Source organism: Erpetoichthys calabaricus, chromosome 3, assembly GCF_900747795.2.
Source record: "Erpetoichthys calabaricus chromosome 3, fErpCal1.3, whole genome shotgun sequence".
Lineage (NCBI taxonomy): Eukaryota > Metazoa > Chordata > Cladistia > Polypteriformes > Polypteridae > Erpetoichthys > Erpetoichthys calabaricus.
The window spans coordinates 266877436-266893734 of NC_041396.2; the positions used below are offsets into that span (position 1 = coordinate 266877436).

Here is a 16299-nt window from a genome sequence, read left to right on the forward strand (position 1 = left end):
TAAGTCTAAGCCATCCACCTGTCAACTGGACCCCATCCCTACAGTTCTGGTCAAAGCTTGCCTCCCCTCTCTGGTCCCTCTTATCTCTGCTATAATCCACTCTTCTCTCACTACTGGTACTGTTCCTCCATCTTTTAAAACTGCTGCAATATCCCCAATAATGAAAAAACCTGGTGCCGATCCAACTAATTTCAGTAATTTTCGTCCTATTTCTAATCTACCCTTCATTTCCAAAATTCTTGAAAAACAGTGGCTATTCAACTTCATTCTCATTTATCTCAAAATAATCTGTATGAACAGTTCCAGTCTGGTTTTCGTCCCCTCCACAGTACAGAAACGGCACTTATAAAAATTACTAATGACCTCCTTATGGCAGCTGATTCTGGTTTAATTACTATTCTCATCCTCCTTGATCTGAGTGCAGCTTTTGACACTATTTGTCACACTACTCTTCTCAATAGATTATCTTCGATTGGCATTACCCACACTCCAATAGATTAGTTCAGATCCTACCTCTCAGGCCGCACTCAGTTTGTTCAGCTTAAAACTTTCACATCCCAACCCATCGCTCTTACTTCAGGTGTGCCCCAGGGCTCTGTCCTGGGGCCCCTCCTTTTCATTATTTACCTCCTTCCCCTTGGTAATATCTTTCGTAAGTATAACATTAGCTTCCACTGTTATGCTGATGACACCCAGCTCTATCTCACTAGGAAACCTACTGCTTCCTTTCCACCCTCCTCACTTATTGATTGCATAGCAGAAATCAAATCCTGTTTTTTTTCAAATTTTCTTAAATTAAATAGTGACAAAACTGTGGTTCTCCTCATTGGTACAAAATCAACATTACCCAAAACTGATCATTTTTCATTTGTTATTGATAATTCCTCTGTCTCCCCTTACCCACAGGTTAAGAGTCTGGGTGTCATCCTTGACAGTACTTTATCTTTTCAGTCCATCCATCCATTTTCCAACCCGCTGAATCCGAACACAGGGTCACGGGGGTCTGCTGGAGCCAATCCAAGCCAACACAGGGCACAAGGCAGGAACTAATCCTGGGTAGGGTGCCAACCCACTGCAGATCTTTTCAGTCCCACATCAATAACATCTCCCGGTCTGCATATTTCCTCTTGCGTAACATTAATCGCATTCGCCCCTCCCTCACTCCCCACACCCCTGCTATCCTTGTTCATAGCCTTGTCACTTCTCGTCTGGATTATTGCAATTCCCTTTTCTTTGGTCTTTCTCGCAAATCTCTTTATAAGCTTCAACTAGTCCAGAATGCAGCTGCCCGCATCATTACTAGAACCCCCTCTATTCACCATATCACTCCCATTTTGCAGCAGCTTCATTGGCTTCCAGTTCAGTTCCGAATTCAATTCAAAATTCTCCTACTAACTTTTAAGGCTATCCACAACCTTGCCCCTCCATATCTGACCTCCTCCATGTTGCCATTCCCTCCTGTACCCTTAGATCCTCTTCCTCCATCCACTTGACTGTCCCCTTCGTCTGTCTTATCACTATGGGGAGCAGAGCAGTCAGTTGCTCTGCTCCCCAGCTTTGGAACTCACTACCATCTGGGTTTAGAAATATTGAATTATTCTCACTTTTCAAATCTAAACTTAAAACTCATTTGTTTAAGACTGCTTTTTCTCTTTGATTACAATTGCTCTGTCTGATTTTAACTTTTGTATTTTACTTTTGGGGCGGTACGGTGGCGCAGTGGGTAGCGCTGCTGCCTCGCAGTTGGGAGATCTGGGGACCTGGGATCGCTTCCCGGGTCCTCCCTGCGTGGAGTTTGCATGTTCTCCCCGTGTCTGTGTGGGTTTCCTCCGGGTGCTCCGGTTTCCTCCCACAGTCCAAAGACATGCAGATTAGGTGGATTGGCGATTCTAAATTGGTCCTAGTGTGTGCTTGGTGTGTGGGTGTGTTTGTGTGTGTCCTGCGGTGGGTTGGCACCCTGCCCGGGATTGGTTCCTGGCTTTTGCCCTGTGTTGGCTAGGATTGGCTCCAGCAGACCCCTGTGACCCTGTGTTCAGATTCAGCGGGTTGGAAGATGGATGGATTTTACTTTTGTTTATTATCTGTGTTTTGTCTATTGTCCTTGAGTGTTTAGAAAGGTGCCTACAAATAAATAAATGTATTATTATTATTATTATTATTGTTATTATTATTATTATTATTAAGTGTGGATGAAGTTTGGTAAAGGAGAATGACTTTTAGTCAGCCTAAAAGAACTCCTTTTCCTTCCACGTATATATGAGAGGTCATGGGGATTTACCAATCCTGTCATTATGCCACTGCTGCATGGATTTTAGTCAATATATCTGCAGAATTACTTGATGCTAACTCAAGTCTTGCCTTCTCTCCTACTCATGATTTCAATCAACAGGATAAAAAAACAAAGCAAGGACTTAGAAAGTATCCAGTTTTGGAATCTAAGGATTGTATCTTTCATGTTTGCACATGACGTTGTTCTCTTGGTTTCAGATTATGATCTGCAGCTCACCCTGGAATGGTGGACATCTTAATAGGATATGGTTGGGATGAAGATTACAACCTCCAAATCTAAGATCATGGTTACATCTGTTCAGGTAAATTTGAGCACCCAAGTGGACCTCAGGGCATCTCCTCAGAGAATAACCACAGGGAAAAGGTGATTATGAAATTCTGACCAAATTTGGTGCAGTGGAAGAAGTTTTGAAGACAGTTTATAGGACCATGGCTGTGAAGATTGAGCTTAGTCATTGTGTGAACAATTCCAATTGCAGGTAACTTAACATCCCATTGTCATTTATATTCTAAAGTACTGATTAATGACCAAAACATGAGAAATCTAAAATGGACAAAATGAGACTCCTACACAGGGCTTCTGTATATATTGCCTGTGATAGGGTGAGGAGCTCAATAACACCGTCGAACCTTGGAGAAGAACCAGTGCTTCTCCAGATCAAGACAAGTCAGTTGAGGTGCTATGGGTACAGATTCTGGATGATCCAGACCTCTTCCTTGGGATGTATACCAGGCAGTCATACTGAAAGAAAACCTAGGGTCAAAATCATGACACAATGTAAAGTTAAGATCTCTGAAATAGTCTGCAAGGGTCTGAAAAAATTCCAGGGTAAGAGAGAAGAAGTTGCTATGGTCTGCTCTGTCCAGCTCACCAAGAAAAGTCAAGAAAAAAATAAAGTACAATGAATGATTAAGAAGATGTTAGAGAAATGCCCTTCCTTGTGTATACACTTTAAGTTTGGAAGGGCAAAACCATTTTACAGGATTGAGCTGACAGCCTATAAAATATGCAAAATATTAAGCAAGAAACTGATAATCACGCAGTACATGATTTACTATAGCAAAAATGATAAAGAGAGGTACAAGAAGAAATTCATAAAGGGACTTTTATATCATGAATAAGTGTAAAAAATGTTTTTTGACAACTGAGGAGTTGGCATATTACTAATGCACACTGTGCTTTTTATTAATCGATTCTTGTAGAGCAAAACAAATTTTTTACTATTACGTATATGTAAGTACATTTTTCTACTAGTTCCATTTGAGATCAGAAGCAGGGCTAGCAGGGAGACTGAGACTGCTGCAGCATGATACTGCACACACTAAATGAATAGGCTGCCTGTAAGCCAATTTCACTCTTGCAGTGAAATTCTGGATTCCAGACTCAAAATATCTCTGTTCCCCTTTATTAGTGTAAAAGAATACAAGATTATTTTACAAAATGACAGTGACGTCTCAGCTCTCAAAGTTAAGAACTCAGTTTATATCCTTGCTCTAAAAAATCTTTGTTTACATCAGTTCAAGAAGAAAACCTTATGCACTAGGAGGAGGTCAATTAGCATAAAGATGTGATATCAGATCCACCTGGGAAAAATGAATATTCTACAGCAACATAATTTAGCTTTACAAGTACTAGTGCTCACATTTTATTTTTCTGAATTGTAGCACCAACAGGTAAAATGACTCTCAGTCATTCAGCAAATCTGACCTGAAGATTGTTTACAGTTCAATGCAATACACCAGTGACATATTGGAAACAAAACAAAACTCCATCATCGTGATGAAGCTGATTAGCAGACTGATCATGAAGTCTTTCATTCTGTGTCATCCAAGTCCAGTTCATTGCAGACATCACATTGTAGATGTAATTTCTTTCATCACTGATCTGTTTAATGAATGAGTGAGGATATATTCTAAGGTAACACTGAAGCTCAAAGGTAAAAGGAATTTCTAACTCTGACAATATTTAATTGTCCATAGTCAAAGAACATCAACAATATAATATTAAAATGGAAAAATAAACCCCCTTGAGATAAAATTATTATGCTGTTTTTATTTTTCATATTAAACAAATGAAATGATTATTTAAGACAAAAAGTCGACGTACCGTGATACTCCGTCTCCCAAAAACATCTACTTTATGGTAAAATTCTAAGGAGTGTGTATGTGTGTGTGTACTGTCCCTCAGTGCAATGTGAGTATTCAGTTTGGTTTTGGTGACATGATCGAAAGTGGAAGTGCAAGTGTGAGACAAATATGGACAAGTAAATGCATACTGTAGAAGGTTCTCTGAGAGTCACCTTTAAAGATGGAAGGTATAAAAGAAAACAGTAGGCAATTAAGGCACATTAAGATGACAGTCTGAAAAGCAGGTTTGACAGGAATGCATTCGAGAGAAGGAGTGCCGGGAATGAGAGGTTCAGACACACAAGGAAAGGTGCTGAAGGTAAATGTATGGCAAGAGATATTAAGTAATTCAAAATTTATTTTATTACCTGTCTTTGACACGTCACATAGCTAGTGGCTTATAAAATGTGACTTTGATTGCAGGATATTGGTTTGAACATTGTCATATTTTTATGTTGCAACAAGTTATGTCTCCTTTGCCTAACTAAAAGTAAAAACATTAAAGTATTAGGTTTGGCTTTGTTCAGGAATTTGACTCTATACAAAGTAGGCCTTAGGGCTTGGCCACTAAGACATACTGCCTAGGCATGAGACTAAACATAATTTCAGGATTTAAGGATTTAAAATATTCTAAAATGCACTCATCACAAACTTTGAAAGTCCAAAAATGCAGGATTAATTATACAGTACTGCTTTTCAATTATAATAACAATATTTATATTTATAGCAAATTTTAAATACAAGAATATAGCAAAAGTATTCCACATAAAGTCAAAGAAAATTTTTAATCACATCAACATATAAAAGACCCACAATCAAAAAGCTAGAAACAGAGGCATCTATGTACTTTCTACTATTGATTACTCCTAATCATTTTAATGGAAATCTGAGACTTTGTCTTGCAGCAAAAGCGATAAGGTGGAACTTGCACTCTATGATGATCCACAAGAGCAGTAAGATATGCTGACTCTGACAAGGAGCACACTTAATGTCTAAATAAATACATGCCTTTGAACTGTACAATGAAACAGAAGCCCCTGGAGAAATGCACAGAAACACACAAATCCCACAGAGGAAGCATACAAATCTTCATTCACTGCAAATTATAATACTGTAAGTAATATAACTTAAATTAAAAAGGGAACTCGTGGGTACTATAGATAGTGTTTCTATCCCACGATAACTGAACGGTCAGTCCAAGTGGACATAGGGACTTTTGTGTTTTCCTGGTGCTTATACTATATGTGCAGGCACTGCCCTCTCTTTATCCTCTCACTTCTCAATTCTTTTATATGGGTTATGATGATGTATTGGATTGATAAAAAAGTTAATTTAGTCACAATTTAATTAGAGTTTTCATTACCTTATGCATCTATGAGTGAAAAAAAGTTGAACAGCTTGCAAAAGATAACCACAGTCTGGAATGTGAACTTTTGCATTAGTTATTTACAAGATAAAACATTAAGTAAGTTTTTACTGTACCCATTCAAATTGCTTTATGTCGATTTAATGACATTAGAAAAGCAGCTGTACACTCATAAATAAAGAGCACATTGTTCCAGAAGTCCTAATCCTTGTCTAGAGAATCATGGGCATACTTTAGTCTTAACCTTATGTTCTCTTTGGATTGCTGTCTCAAAGCTCAAACATCCAGAGAACAAATATTAGCTGAAAACCTTTGTATGTTACAAGATAGACTGGTATTATCCATTTTCCTATAGCTGGAGTCTTTAGCTTAACAAGCCTCTGTCAACCATTCTTAATATAAGATTCTACTTGACTGGGCCTCTCTATAGAATTCAGCATCTGCGCCACATTTGACAAAATGACCAATCGCCAAATGACATCACAGAGCCATCATTTTGTGGCACAAGTTAAACATTTAGCTCAAAAACAGCCAGAACTTAAAGGATGAGCTCAAGTGCACCCAAAAAACCTATGGTAAAATGTCCATTCTTTCCTTTAAAAACTCTTAAAAACTCAAATCTTCTCACTTCTCATCAAGCTCACTGCATTCAAACTGGCCATAACTTCTGCTGTTCGAATCCAGACCCCATAGCCTACAGGTTGGAGCAACTCCTTTTACACCAAAGGCCAACTGAGCTAGGCTGAAAGGATAGAAGACAAGTCTATATTTGAGTTGGACAAAGGTGCTTGTAAGAACCAGTCTTAGAAAGTGAATGTTAGTGTTAAATTCACATCTAATCTCAATAGAATACCAGTTTCTCATAGTTACTAAGAATGGGTACTTACAGTCTTTTATCCCCTGTAAGTTAACATGAAATAGAATAGAACTTTCTTAGCTATACTTGTAAAACTGAGTGTTAATTAAGCCAATTAGGAAATAGTCTCACTGCAAGCATGGATTATTAGATGTGTTTGGAAATGGGATATTGGAATACAGCAGAGGTTCCCAAGCTTTTTTGGTCTGTGGCCCTATTTTGTAATATTGATATTCATTTCCTTTTGAATACACTGTTTCATTTTTTTTTTGTATTCTTAAATATTTTCTTGCAACCCCATTAACATATCAGGTGACCCTACTTGGGGTTGCAACCCCAAGGTTGGGAAATGCTGGCATACAGTTTTCTAACTGTTCTACATGTCATTTGACTGTATGACCAAACTTGGAGAGAAATGAAACAAGATGAATAAGCCTTAAACAGACCTTTCTTTATACAAGAACTTTTATTTTCTTTGTAAAACCAATTTTTCAAATCAACTATTTTGCTTTGAATTTTTACTAAAAACTTTAAAGCAAAGATATTTGGATTGTGGAATTATTTGAAAACGCATCGTATTATTGCCTGAACTGTGCTATGAAGCAAGCTAAAAGCTGCAAAACTTTGGTCATTTTGAATAACTGCAACTACAGTGTCATTACTCCAAATTTTTCTGATGAATAGGAAGTGCATGAGAAGAAGAGAGAGACAGAGACAGACACAGAGAGAGAGAGACCTATGTAAAATCCACCCATTCGCTTTGCTAAGGACAGGAGCTGGCTAAGCACTAGTCTCCCAGCAGGGGTAATTTTCTTAGTAACCGAGGACACTGTATGTAAAAATCTGAAAGAGATAACTGCAGTACTGCCAACAACCAGAAGGTGCAACCAAAGTGGAGAAGGAGAAGACCTCCTGAACAAAGAAAGAAAAGCTTGCTTAAACTTCCTTCAAATGTGCTGGAGAAAACTAACCAGGACAAGAACAAAAAGCATCATCTACTTTGATTCTGAGAACTTCTGATTGTAACTCAGTAGTTAGGATAAACCTAATGTATTATGTCATTGGTGTCAATGTAATAACCTCTATGTAGGATAAATCTTTAGCTATTATAATATTTTTCCAAAATCCAGTAGGAAGGTTCACAGCAGCACCTCACATGCACACACAGAAACTTTATGAGGAGGAATATTCTAGTATAGACAGTGAGCATATGAATTCCATGGTGCTGGCAACAGAAGCTTAATAACTAGCTAAAGAACTTATCTATCCTGACAACATGAATTGAAAGACCTGAATTCATTAGTTGTGTCCTTTTCTATAAGAGAGAAACAAGTTCAACTTAACTATTGTAATTTTAGTTCTTTATATGTCTTTATATCTATATACATATCTCTCTCTCTTTCTCTCTCTTTGTAGAGACATAATTCATAATTTATGTGCCTTTATCTATTGGAGATAAAAAGTTCAACTTAGCTATCTTAATTTTACATTTTGTGCTGTTTGTTATTGTTCTTTATCTATATATCTATATACACATACAGTATATCTATACAGGGTGGGCCATATGTTTCCATACATATTGGTTTTTAACATTTTATTTTTTATATATCAGATACCCTAAAAAATGTGTTTGAATGCGTGGCCTCCCAGATCTCACCCCACTTGATTTTTATCCTTGGGGGCATTTGAAGGCCATGGTGAATCAGGAAATGATACGAAACATAAATCTTCTTAGAGAAAGTATCACCAAGGCCATTACAAGCATAACTCCAGTTGTGTTAATACATGTTCATCAGCAGTGGCGGACACATATTAAAATGTGTTTTCAAAACAATGGCAGTCATGTAGAGCATCTATATATATAAAATTCTTTTCGCATTTGAAATGGAAATTACGTATGCTTTTCGCGTTTGAAACGGAAATTACATATGACCACGTGATATGGAAATTACGTATGACCACACGATATGGAAATTACCTATGACCACAGAACATATTATAATACAGGACCTAGCTAGGCGCGTTCTGAAAGAGTTTTATTTATTCGTCCACGTGACTGTCGCTGAAACTGCCACATTGTAACTTTTTTTTAGTTGGCAGTACTTGATAGTAGAAGAGATGAGGAAAACAGCTTTGCGTCTTTCTACTTTTTAACTGCGACGAGCTGTAAACAATGTGAAGACGAGACCGCCTTCAGCTGCGAGGGGTCGTGAGAACAAAGTGGACACTGGGAGGCGTGGAATGTCGGGTTGCTTCGCCGAGTCAAGAGCTTCTCAGTTTCAGGCAGCGTCCTCTCTTCTCGCACTGTTTGTGACACTTCAAGTCCCCCGTCGGCTCCTGGGAGAGTGGAATTCTTTGCGAATGAGTGTAATCGGCACCATCGAAGCAGGACTCTGTTTGTAAATTGCCCTGCACAACTACTTACTGTCCCTTAAGGTAAGTTCGGGTCACTAAAACCCCACAACATTCAAGGTTGCTTTTGTGATTAATTATTTTAACAAGTAAATCACAGGCATTGTCAGGTTGTCAGGCAAAAATTTGGACGATCACATAGAAAATGTAATTTCTATACCACAGGGGTGTAGTGCCTTTCACAAGGGATCTACTACTTACCTGTTGTGTTATAGCGCCTTTAAAATGTAGTTTACCCGAAACCACTCCAGCAATGCTCAATGTATCTTTACTTCTTAAATGTTAATGTTTTACTGTTTAATAACTTATAGACTACATTTTATTTTTTTCCCTTGCACTCAGTGAGCGAAGCCACTGGGTAATCATCTAGTATTATATAAATAAAAATAATTTTCATAAAAAAAAAAAAGTATTTTTCCTATGTATGGAAACTTATGGCGCACCCTGTATACACTGATCAGCCACAACATTAAAACAACCTGCCTAATATTCAGTAGGTCCCCATAGCTGTGACACATCAAGGCATGGACTCCAAAAGGCCTCTGTAGATATCCTTTGGTATATGGCACCAAGACGTTAGTAGCAGATCCTTTAAATCCTATAAGTTGTGAGGTGGGGCCTCCATGGATTGGACTTATTTATTCCAGCACATCCCACAGATGCTGTATCGAGTTGAGATCTGAACTCTTTACCATGATCCTCAAACCATTCCTGAACAATGTCTGCAGTGTGGCAAGGCACAGAGAGAGAGAGAGAGACCTATGTAATTGGGAATACTACTTTCATGAAGGGGAGTACATGGTCTGCAACAGTCTTTAGGTAGGTGAAATGTGTCAAAGTAATATCCACATGAATGCCAGGACCTAAAGATTCCCAGCAGAATATTGCCCAGAGCATCACTCTTCACTCCTGCCACCGTGCCCTTTTCCATAGTGCTTTGTGCTGACATTTCCTCCCCAAGTAAATGACACACATGCACAAGGGTGTCCACATAATCCAAAAGAAAATGTGATTCATCAGACCAGGCCACCTTCTTCCATTCCATTAATTACTTTATGGTCCAGTTCTGATGCTCATGCGTCCATTGTAGACATTTTCAGTGGTGGACATGGGTGAGTATGAGCACTCTGACCAGTCTGCGGCTATGCAGCCCCAAAAAACAGCAAGCTGTGATGCACTGTGTGTTTTAACACCTTCCTCTGATGACCAGCCTTTAGTTTTTCAGCAATTTGTGCTACAGTCGCTCTTCTGTGGGACTGTACCAGACAGGATAGCCTTTGCTTCCTATGCTTCCTTTTGCTATCAATGTACCTTGGGCACCCATGACCCTGTTGCCTGTTCATCAGTTGTCCTTGCTTAGACTACTTTTGGCAGGTAATAACCATTGCATACTGAAAACACCCCACAAGACCTACCATTTTGGAGGTGCTTTGACCTAGTCATCTAGCTATAACCATTTGGTTTTTGTCAAAGTAGCTCAGATTTTTACACTTGCTCATTTCTCCTGCTTGAAAACATATCAGCTGGAAAGTAGAACAGAGATACCTCACTTAACCTACATAAATCTGGCATCCTTGGGTAGGCGTCTTGTTAATTGTTTTAATTTGTCTCTGGCAATGCCTCAGCCAAAACTAATTACTGACTAATCGAGTGACCATACAGCATTTTCCTACAATGTATTTTGAATTATTAATAAATATTTTATTTTTGAATTGAATCTCATGTCAGACAATTTTTCTGGATGTGTTAAACCATTAATCTACTTTTCACTACTTTATGTAGAGTGTTTATTGTGAGACCCCTCACACATAAGTCAAGTATAAGCTATTTAAGTTGCATGCTCAGGACGACACAAAATGATACAAGTAGGATTAGAACATGTCAGTATCATGTTAATTTTATTAATTTTATGCCAGATTCAATGTCACTTCCCTTTTATTATATTTCTCATGTTTGTGTACTGTATTCCAGTGAGGAATAGACAATATATTGAAAAGAGAGAGATAAATATTACTAATAAAGATATTACTTCAACAAAGCAAAATGGGATTTATTGTCTTTTCTTTTGTCACTGATGCTCCTTAAATAGAAGGCTTCACAGGAATGGTTTTCCCCACACTGCCATGAGTTTCTCACCTCGTAAAGACTTGACACAATGAATATGGAAAAAGTATAGTGAGAGATATGTGAAAAAAGTATCAACATTTGTCACACCTTTCATTACATGGAAAGTCCCAAAAGAATTCTTATCCTGATTCTATTGAACATTCTCATTTTCATGATCAACAGAATTCTGAAATGTATTCTTTAAGTATATGGTATAGCTTATTTTTTTTTTAGATTTTATTAACATCTTAATCTATTTTCAAGCAGTCACAGGGAAAGTAAACTTTACAAGCTTGATAACAGTGATGCATATTGTCACACACGTGCACATGAGAGGCAGTCAATGGGCTTAACTAAGTGTAAAATGCCAAGTCGGGGGTTGACAAAGTGCATTAACGTCTTTTCTCTGTCCTCTGCACAGTATTAGAAGGAAAGCCTACTTAAACGCAACATCGAAACAGATTCTACTTCCGGCTCCAGTCCCCACCCTGATTCTGATCTCACTTCCACATACAGCCATCTGGACACTCCCCTTCGTCTCCTCTGTTTATAAAGCCAGCTCATTCCTTTTCCACAAACAGTCCAGTCTTGGACTCAGTCATTTGAGACTACTCTCTATTTGTGTCATTTTTTATTGTGTCTTTAAGACACAATTGTTAATATACGGAATGGAACCCCAAGCCTTTTTCTTTGTTTGTTGTATTTCTTTTGCAATATATAAAAAAATCAAACTGAATGCTCCTTTTAATGAAAAATTAACTTAAGTAAAAAAAAGATCTAAAACAGAGTATCAGCAAACCTACATCTGCAACATAAAACCTGATAAAGGCCACCAGAGAGATAACCACGTCTAATGGGCAGAATTGGAATTAAAATTGAGGTGCAATGAAGAAGACCACCAATGGACTTCTTTATTCCAAGTTCTAATTGCTCTCAGTACATATATTGAGTCACTCATTTGTATAACCCCACAAGGCCATGCTGAATTTACTTCTTTTTCTAAAGACTGATGCAGCACAATGCACATTTCAGTGTCAGAAGCAGGAATTTTTGTGTACTTAGATCCTCCAAAACTTTTTCTGTTTTTGTGAGAACACTTTATGCCAAAAGCTGCATTCCAGCCATGTTGTTTATCAGCCTGTTATTATCTTGTGTGTCTTTTACAGTACTGTGTTATTTGTTTTGTAAGGGTGCTCACAGTGAAAAGCTGACTGATTCAGTAATTGATTGACTAACCGATTTATTTTAATATCCTTGTACCAGTAACAGCACACTGTACAATAGTGTGCAGTGAATACACTTGACTTGAGCATTCATAGTTTTAATACTGTTTCTCTGTACATTTAACATTTGTTTGCTCAGAGGTTGATGTGCTTGCTGCTTACTGAACAGCTCTTCTTTTCTCCACCCTAGCGGCCCACTTCTTCTGTTCTTTTGTCGGCATCTTTTCGCATTAAAACTGATTAAGTCATTGTTTCTGTTGCAATTACTTAGTACGTTTTCCATAGATTTTCACTTAAGCTGGCACTTGAGGCAGATTGAAGACTTAAGAATGATTTAAGATATGAAGAGGTAGGGGAAGTGACGGCGAATGTGGTAGGGATGAGAACGGCACTCGTACGCATGCACCACACTGCCACCCTGCTGACCACTGACGAGAATTGATTCTACAATAAAATAAAATACAAAATAAAAAGAGGAATAACCTTGGAGGTCAATCATCACCCCAAAAGCGGATAATAGACGTCACATAGTATATGTGTACCAAATTTCAGGTCAATAGTTCAAACGGTTTGCGAGATACACATGATTTAAAATCCTGGACAGCCACTGAAGCGTATTGTATAAGAAGATCACATGGTCATAGCAGATAAATAAAAGACACCAATTTAGATGGCCAAAACTGGTACTGTAAATAAAGAAGATATTTAACATTCTTGGTAAAGACACTGTTATGTTCCAAAAGAGGCAACAAAGAGACTTTGAACAAAATTTAGACTTGGCCAGGACAAGTACAATTACTAGAATTACTGTATATGGCTACAAATTCTTTGCAGTTCTAATGAGATCCATTAAAATATTAAATACTGTTTAAAAAATTCTGCATATATCCAATATACTCATCACCAAAGAACCCTGATAGCAGTTTGTGTTTGCCAAATGACACTCTCTACAGGAAGTCAATATGAGACTTTAACACAGATTTGACAGATACAATATTACCGACTTTCTGTAAGTTCTCTAAACTAGTAAAACATCATAACATTCATAAATTTATTAAGAATGTAAAATGCACAAGTTTTAGAGAAAAGAGTTTATTTTGGTGTCTTGGCTTCTAATGATGTATAGAAATAGTGCTTGTAGCCTTTAGCGGTTGCTCATAACAGTTAAATCTATGTCAAATGACGTAATTTGTGTAGCAATTTTCACAGTCTTCTTTTATATAATTTTTGTGAGTTGGGGAAGTTGGTTTTGTGCTCCCATGAAGCCAGTTACATACTGTGACACGCCCAGCGACGCACTTCAACAAGTCTGCAACTCGCTTCGATAAAATTAAATAGGTTTGAAATTACTCTTTAAATTGTAGAGGTGGGCACTGTGTGCATGACAACTGACAACAAAGGAATACTCATTCGGAAGCAATTTATATGATGCAGTTACGAGGAATAAGGAATGTAGGTGTTTTGGACCTCTCAAACAGAGAATAGCTTGTCTATGTGATGTCTTGAGATTCTACATACCATGACAGACTGGAAAAAAAGACAAAAAAGTCAGAGACATTGACTCAACTTGCGGTATCTGTTAACACAACTGCACTGCAGGGTCAACACTCAGTCAGTAAATGTGACATAGCCATCAATGTTTAGTCATTTAAACTGACATGGTCTGGAAAGCAGATCACCAACTGTGGTTAGCAAGTCTGACTTAACCCACAACTAGAAGTCTCATAATAAAACATTAGCCTTAGGGGTATATTTCCTTTTCTACAATTGATATGTGATTTTAGCATTTCAAAAGATGGATAATAATAATATATTTAAAAGTGTGTCTACCTCAGTGATCAATCTAACTCAATATAACACTGTCACTGTTAACCAAAAAATGGAGAGGGGGGTTAGGGAATAATATTGATATTATCATTTATTCCATTACAGGGTCATGATGAGTCAAAGCATATTGTAGAAGCATACAGTGAAAGGGAGGAACCAATAATGGACAAAATTCCACTCCATCACAAATGACAGAAATGCATATATACCCACAATCACTCATTCTGGGCCAGTTTAGACAGGCAAACGCACTTTCCAGTTATATATTTGGTAGGAAGGAGAACATTTTAACATAAAAAAATTAATGTGGACATGGGGCAAAATTTGACACAGAGTAACCAGGTTATGAATCAAGACCAGGTCCAGCAGTGAGACAACAGTACTAAATACTGTGACACTGTGTCAAAATCAAAGCCATAAGTAAATTATTATTATCCTTACAATAATATTGATTTTAAAAGATGTACATCTTCAGGACCTGTGTCTAATGTCCTGCATGGTTCACTGTGGGCAGTCTGTACATTTTCCCTGTGTCTATTTGGGTTTTCCATTGGTGCAGGTTTACTTCCACATCCCAAAGATTTTCCTATTAGTCTGACACTAAACTGGTCCAATGTAAGTGTTTTGTGTGTATATATGAGTATGCCTTCTGCCTAATGCTGCCCATTCACCATTATACTGTAATAAATTAAGCAGAGTAAAAAAACTGATGTGGATATTTGTCTTAATCAAATATTATAGAATAACATTTCTTTGTTATGTTCATCTAAAAGGTATAGTACTGACATATCACTATATACAAGGTATTTCACTGGCATTTTCTAATTAAATTGAATTTTATATTTCTAAATGCAAACTGGAAAATATATGAATGCCTAGTTTTCCTTGCCTTTCGCTTATTTTCACTTACTCTTTTCCTTTCAATAGTTTTTAATGTTGTTAACTTAAGGAAGTGCATTGTCTGCACTGTACCTCTTTTTGTTATCGTGATCAGTTGTATCACGGTGACGCCAGTCTATCCTTGTCTTCCGGTAGAGCAGGTTCATCTCGCTATTTTGGCTCTCTCTTGCAATCAGAGCTTTGTGCGCGTGGCTGCCCCTTTCTTCAATATCTCGTAGGAAAAGCTCAATGGCCACATCCTGGGTGGGGCCAGTGCTCATTTTCCAGTGTCCAGGCAGTCACATGTGAGGGAAGAACCCCCCTGGTGGCTCCTAAAGCAATAAAGAAAGAAACAACAATTAATGAGAGATTCATGTATTAAATAACTCAGATGAATGCAGTTCTAATACTGCCTAGATGCAGGAAATAAATGGTTAACTTCTCCACTACTGATTAACACGAAAGCTCTCCAAACATAGTAGTCTGCTACCTGAATGTCTGATGATCCTCACTGTTACAATATACTATGTCAAGCAAAAGCAATTATTCAATTCAATTTAATTCAGTTTAGTTTTGTATAGCACTATTCACTGAATTCATGTCCATAGCGCTGTACCAAGTTCACAGGTAAACAGGAATTGCCCCTTTACAAATTACTAACTGCATAATGCATACAAATAAAGATACAGGTTCATTTAAACACACAGTAAAACACAAAAGCTCAAATCTGATTAACATAAATGGAACCTAAGAGTACCTTTCCATTAACATTATTGTTGAACTATGGCCAGCTGACAGCAGAGGAGTAGAAAACAAAAACTCCAGTATGCAGCATCCCTGGAGAAAGTAATCTAGTGGGAGTCTATGGTCAGTTATATCAAAGTAAGTTAGGCATAGTCAGAATCCTGGAGACTTCAACCAGCTGGCTGCACACCCGTCTTGGGCATTCTACAGTATTAGTCTGAGCCAGGCAGCCCAACATAATGAAATAATCTTTCCATCCTGTCATGGCAAGATTCTTTCTTATGGGTAGGATAATAGCTTGGCAGTAGTTTAGTTGCACCCTTCATAATTTTAAACACTTCAATCATGTCTCCTCTTAATCTCCTTTCACTTAAACAGAAAAGGCTCAGCTCTTTTAATCTTTCCTCATAGCTCATCCCCTGTAGCTCTGGTATAAGCCTAGTTGCTCTTCTCTGGACTTTTTCTAGCAC

General features: G+C 37.8%; 1 protein-coding gene across 1 annotated transcript in view; it reads right to left on the reverse strand.

The window, feature by feature from the left end:
* Window positions 1-16299, reverse strand: part of LOC114648899 (neuronal tyrosine-phosphorylated phosphoinositide-3-kinase adapter 1) — a 239590-nt gene that overhangs the window by 128313 nt on the left and 94978 nt on the right. The window contains exon 2 of the mRNA XM_051924056.1: window positions 15179-15417. Within this exon, the coding sequence (XP_051780016.1) occupies window positions 15179-15366 (188 nt within the window). The 5' untranslated portion in view covers window positions 15367-15417. The remainder of the gene's footprint in view (window positions 1-15178; window positions 15418-16299) is intronic.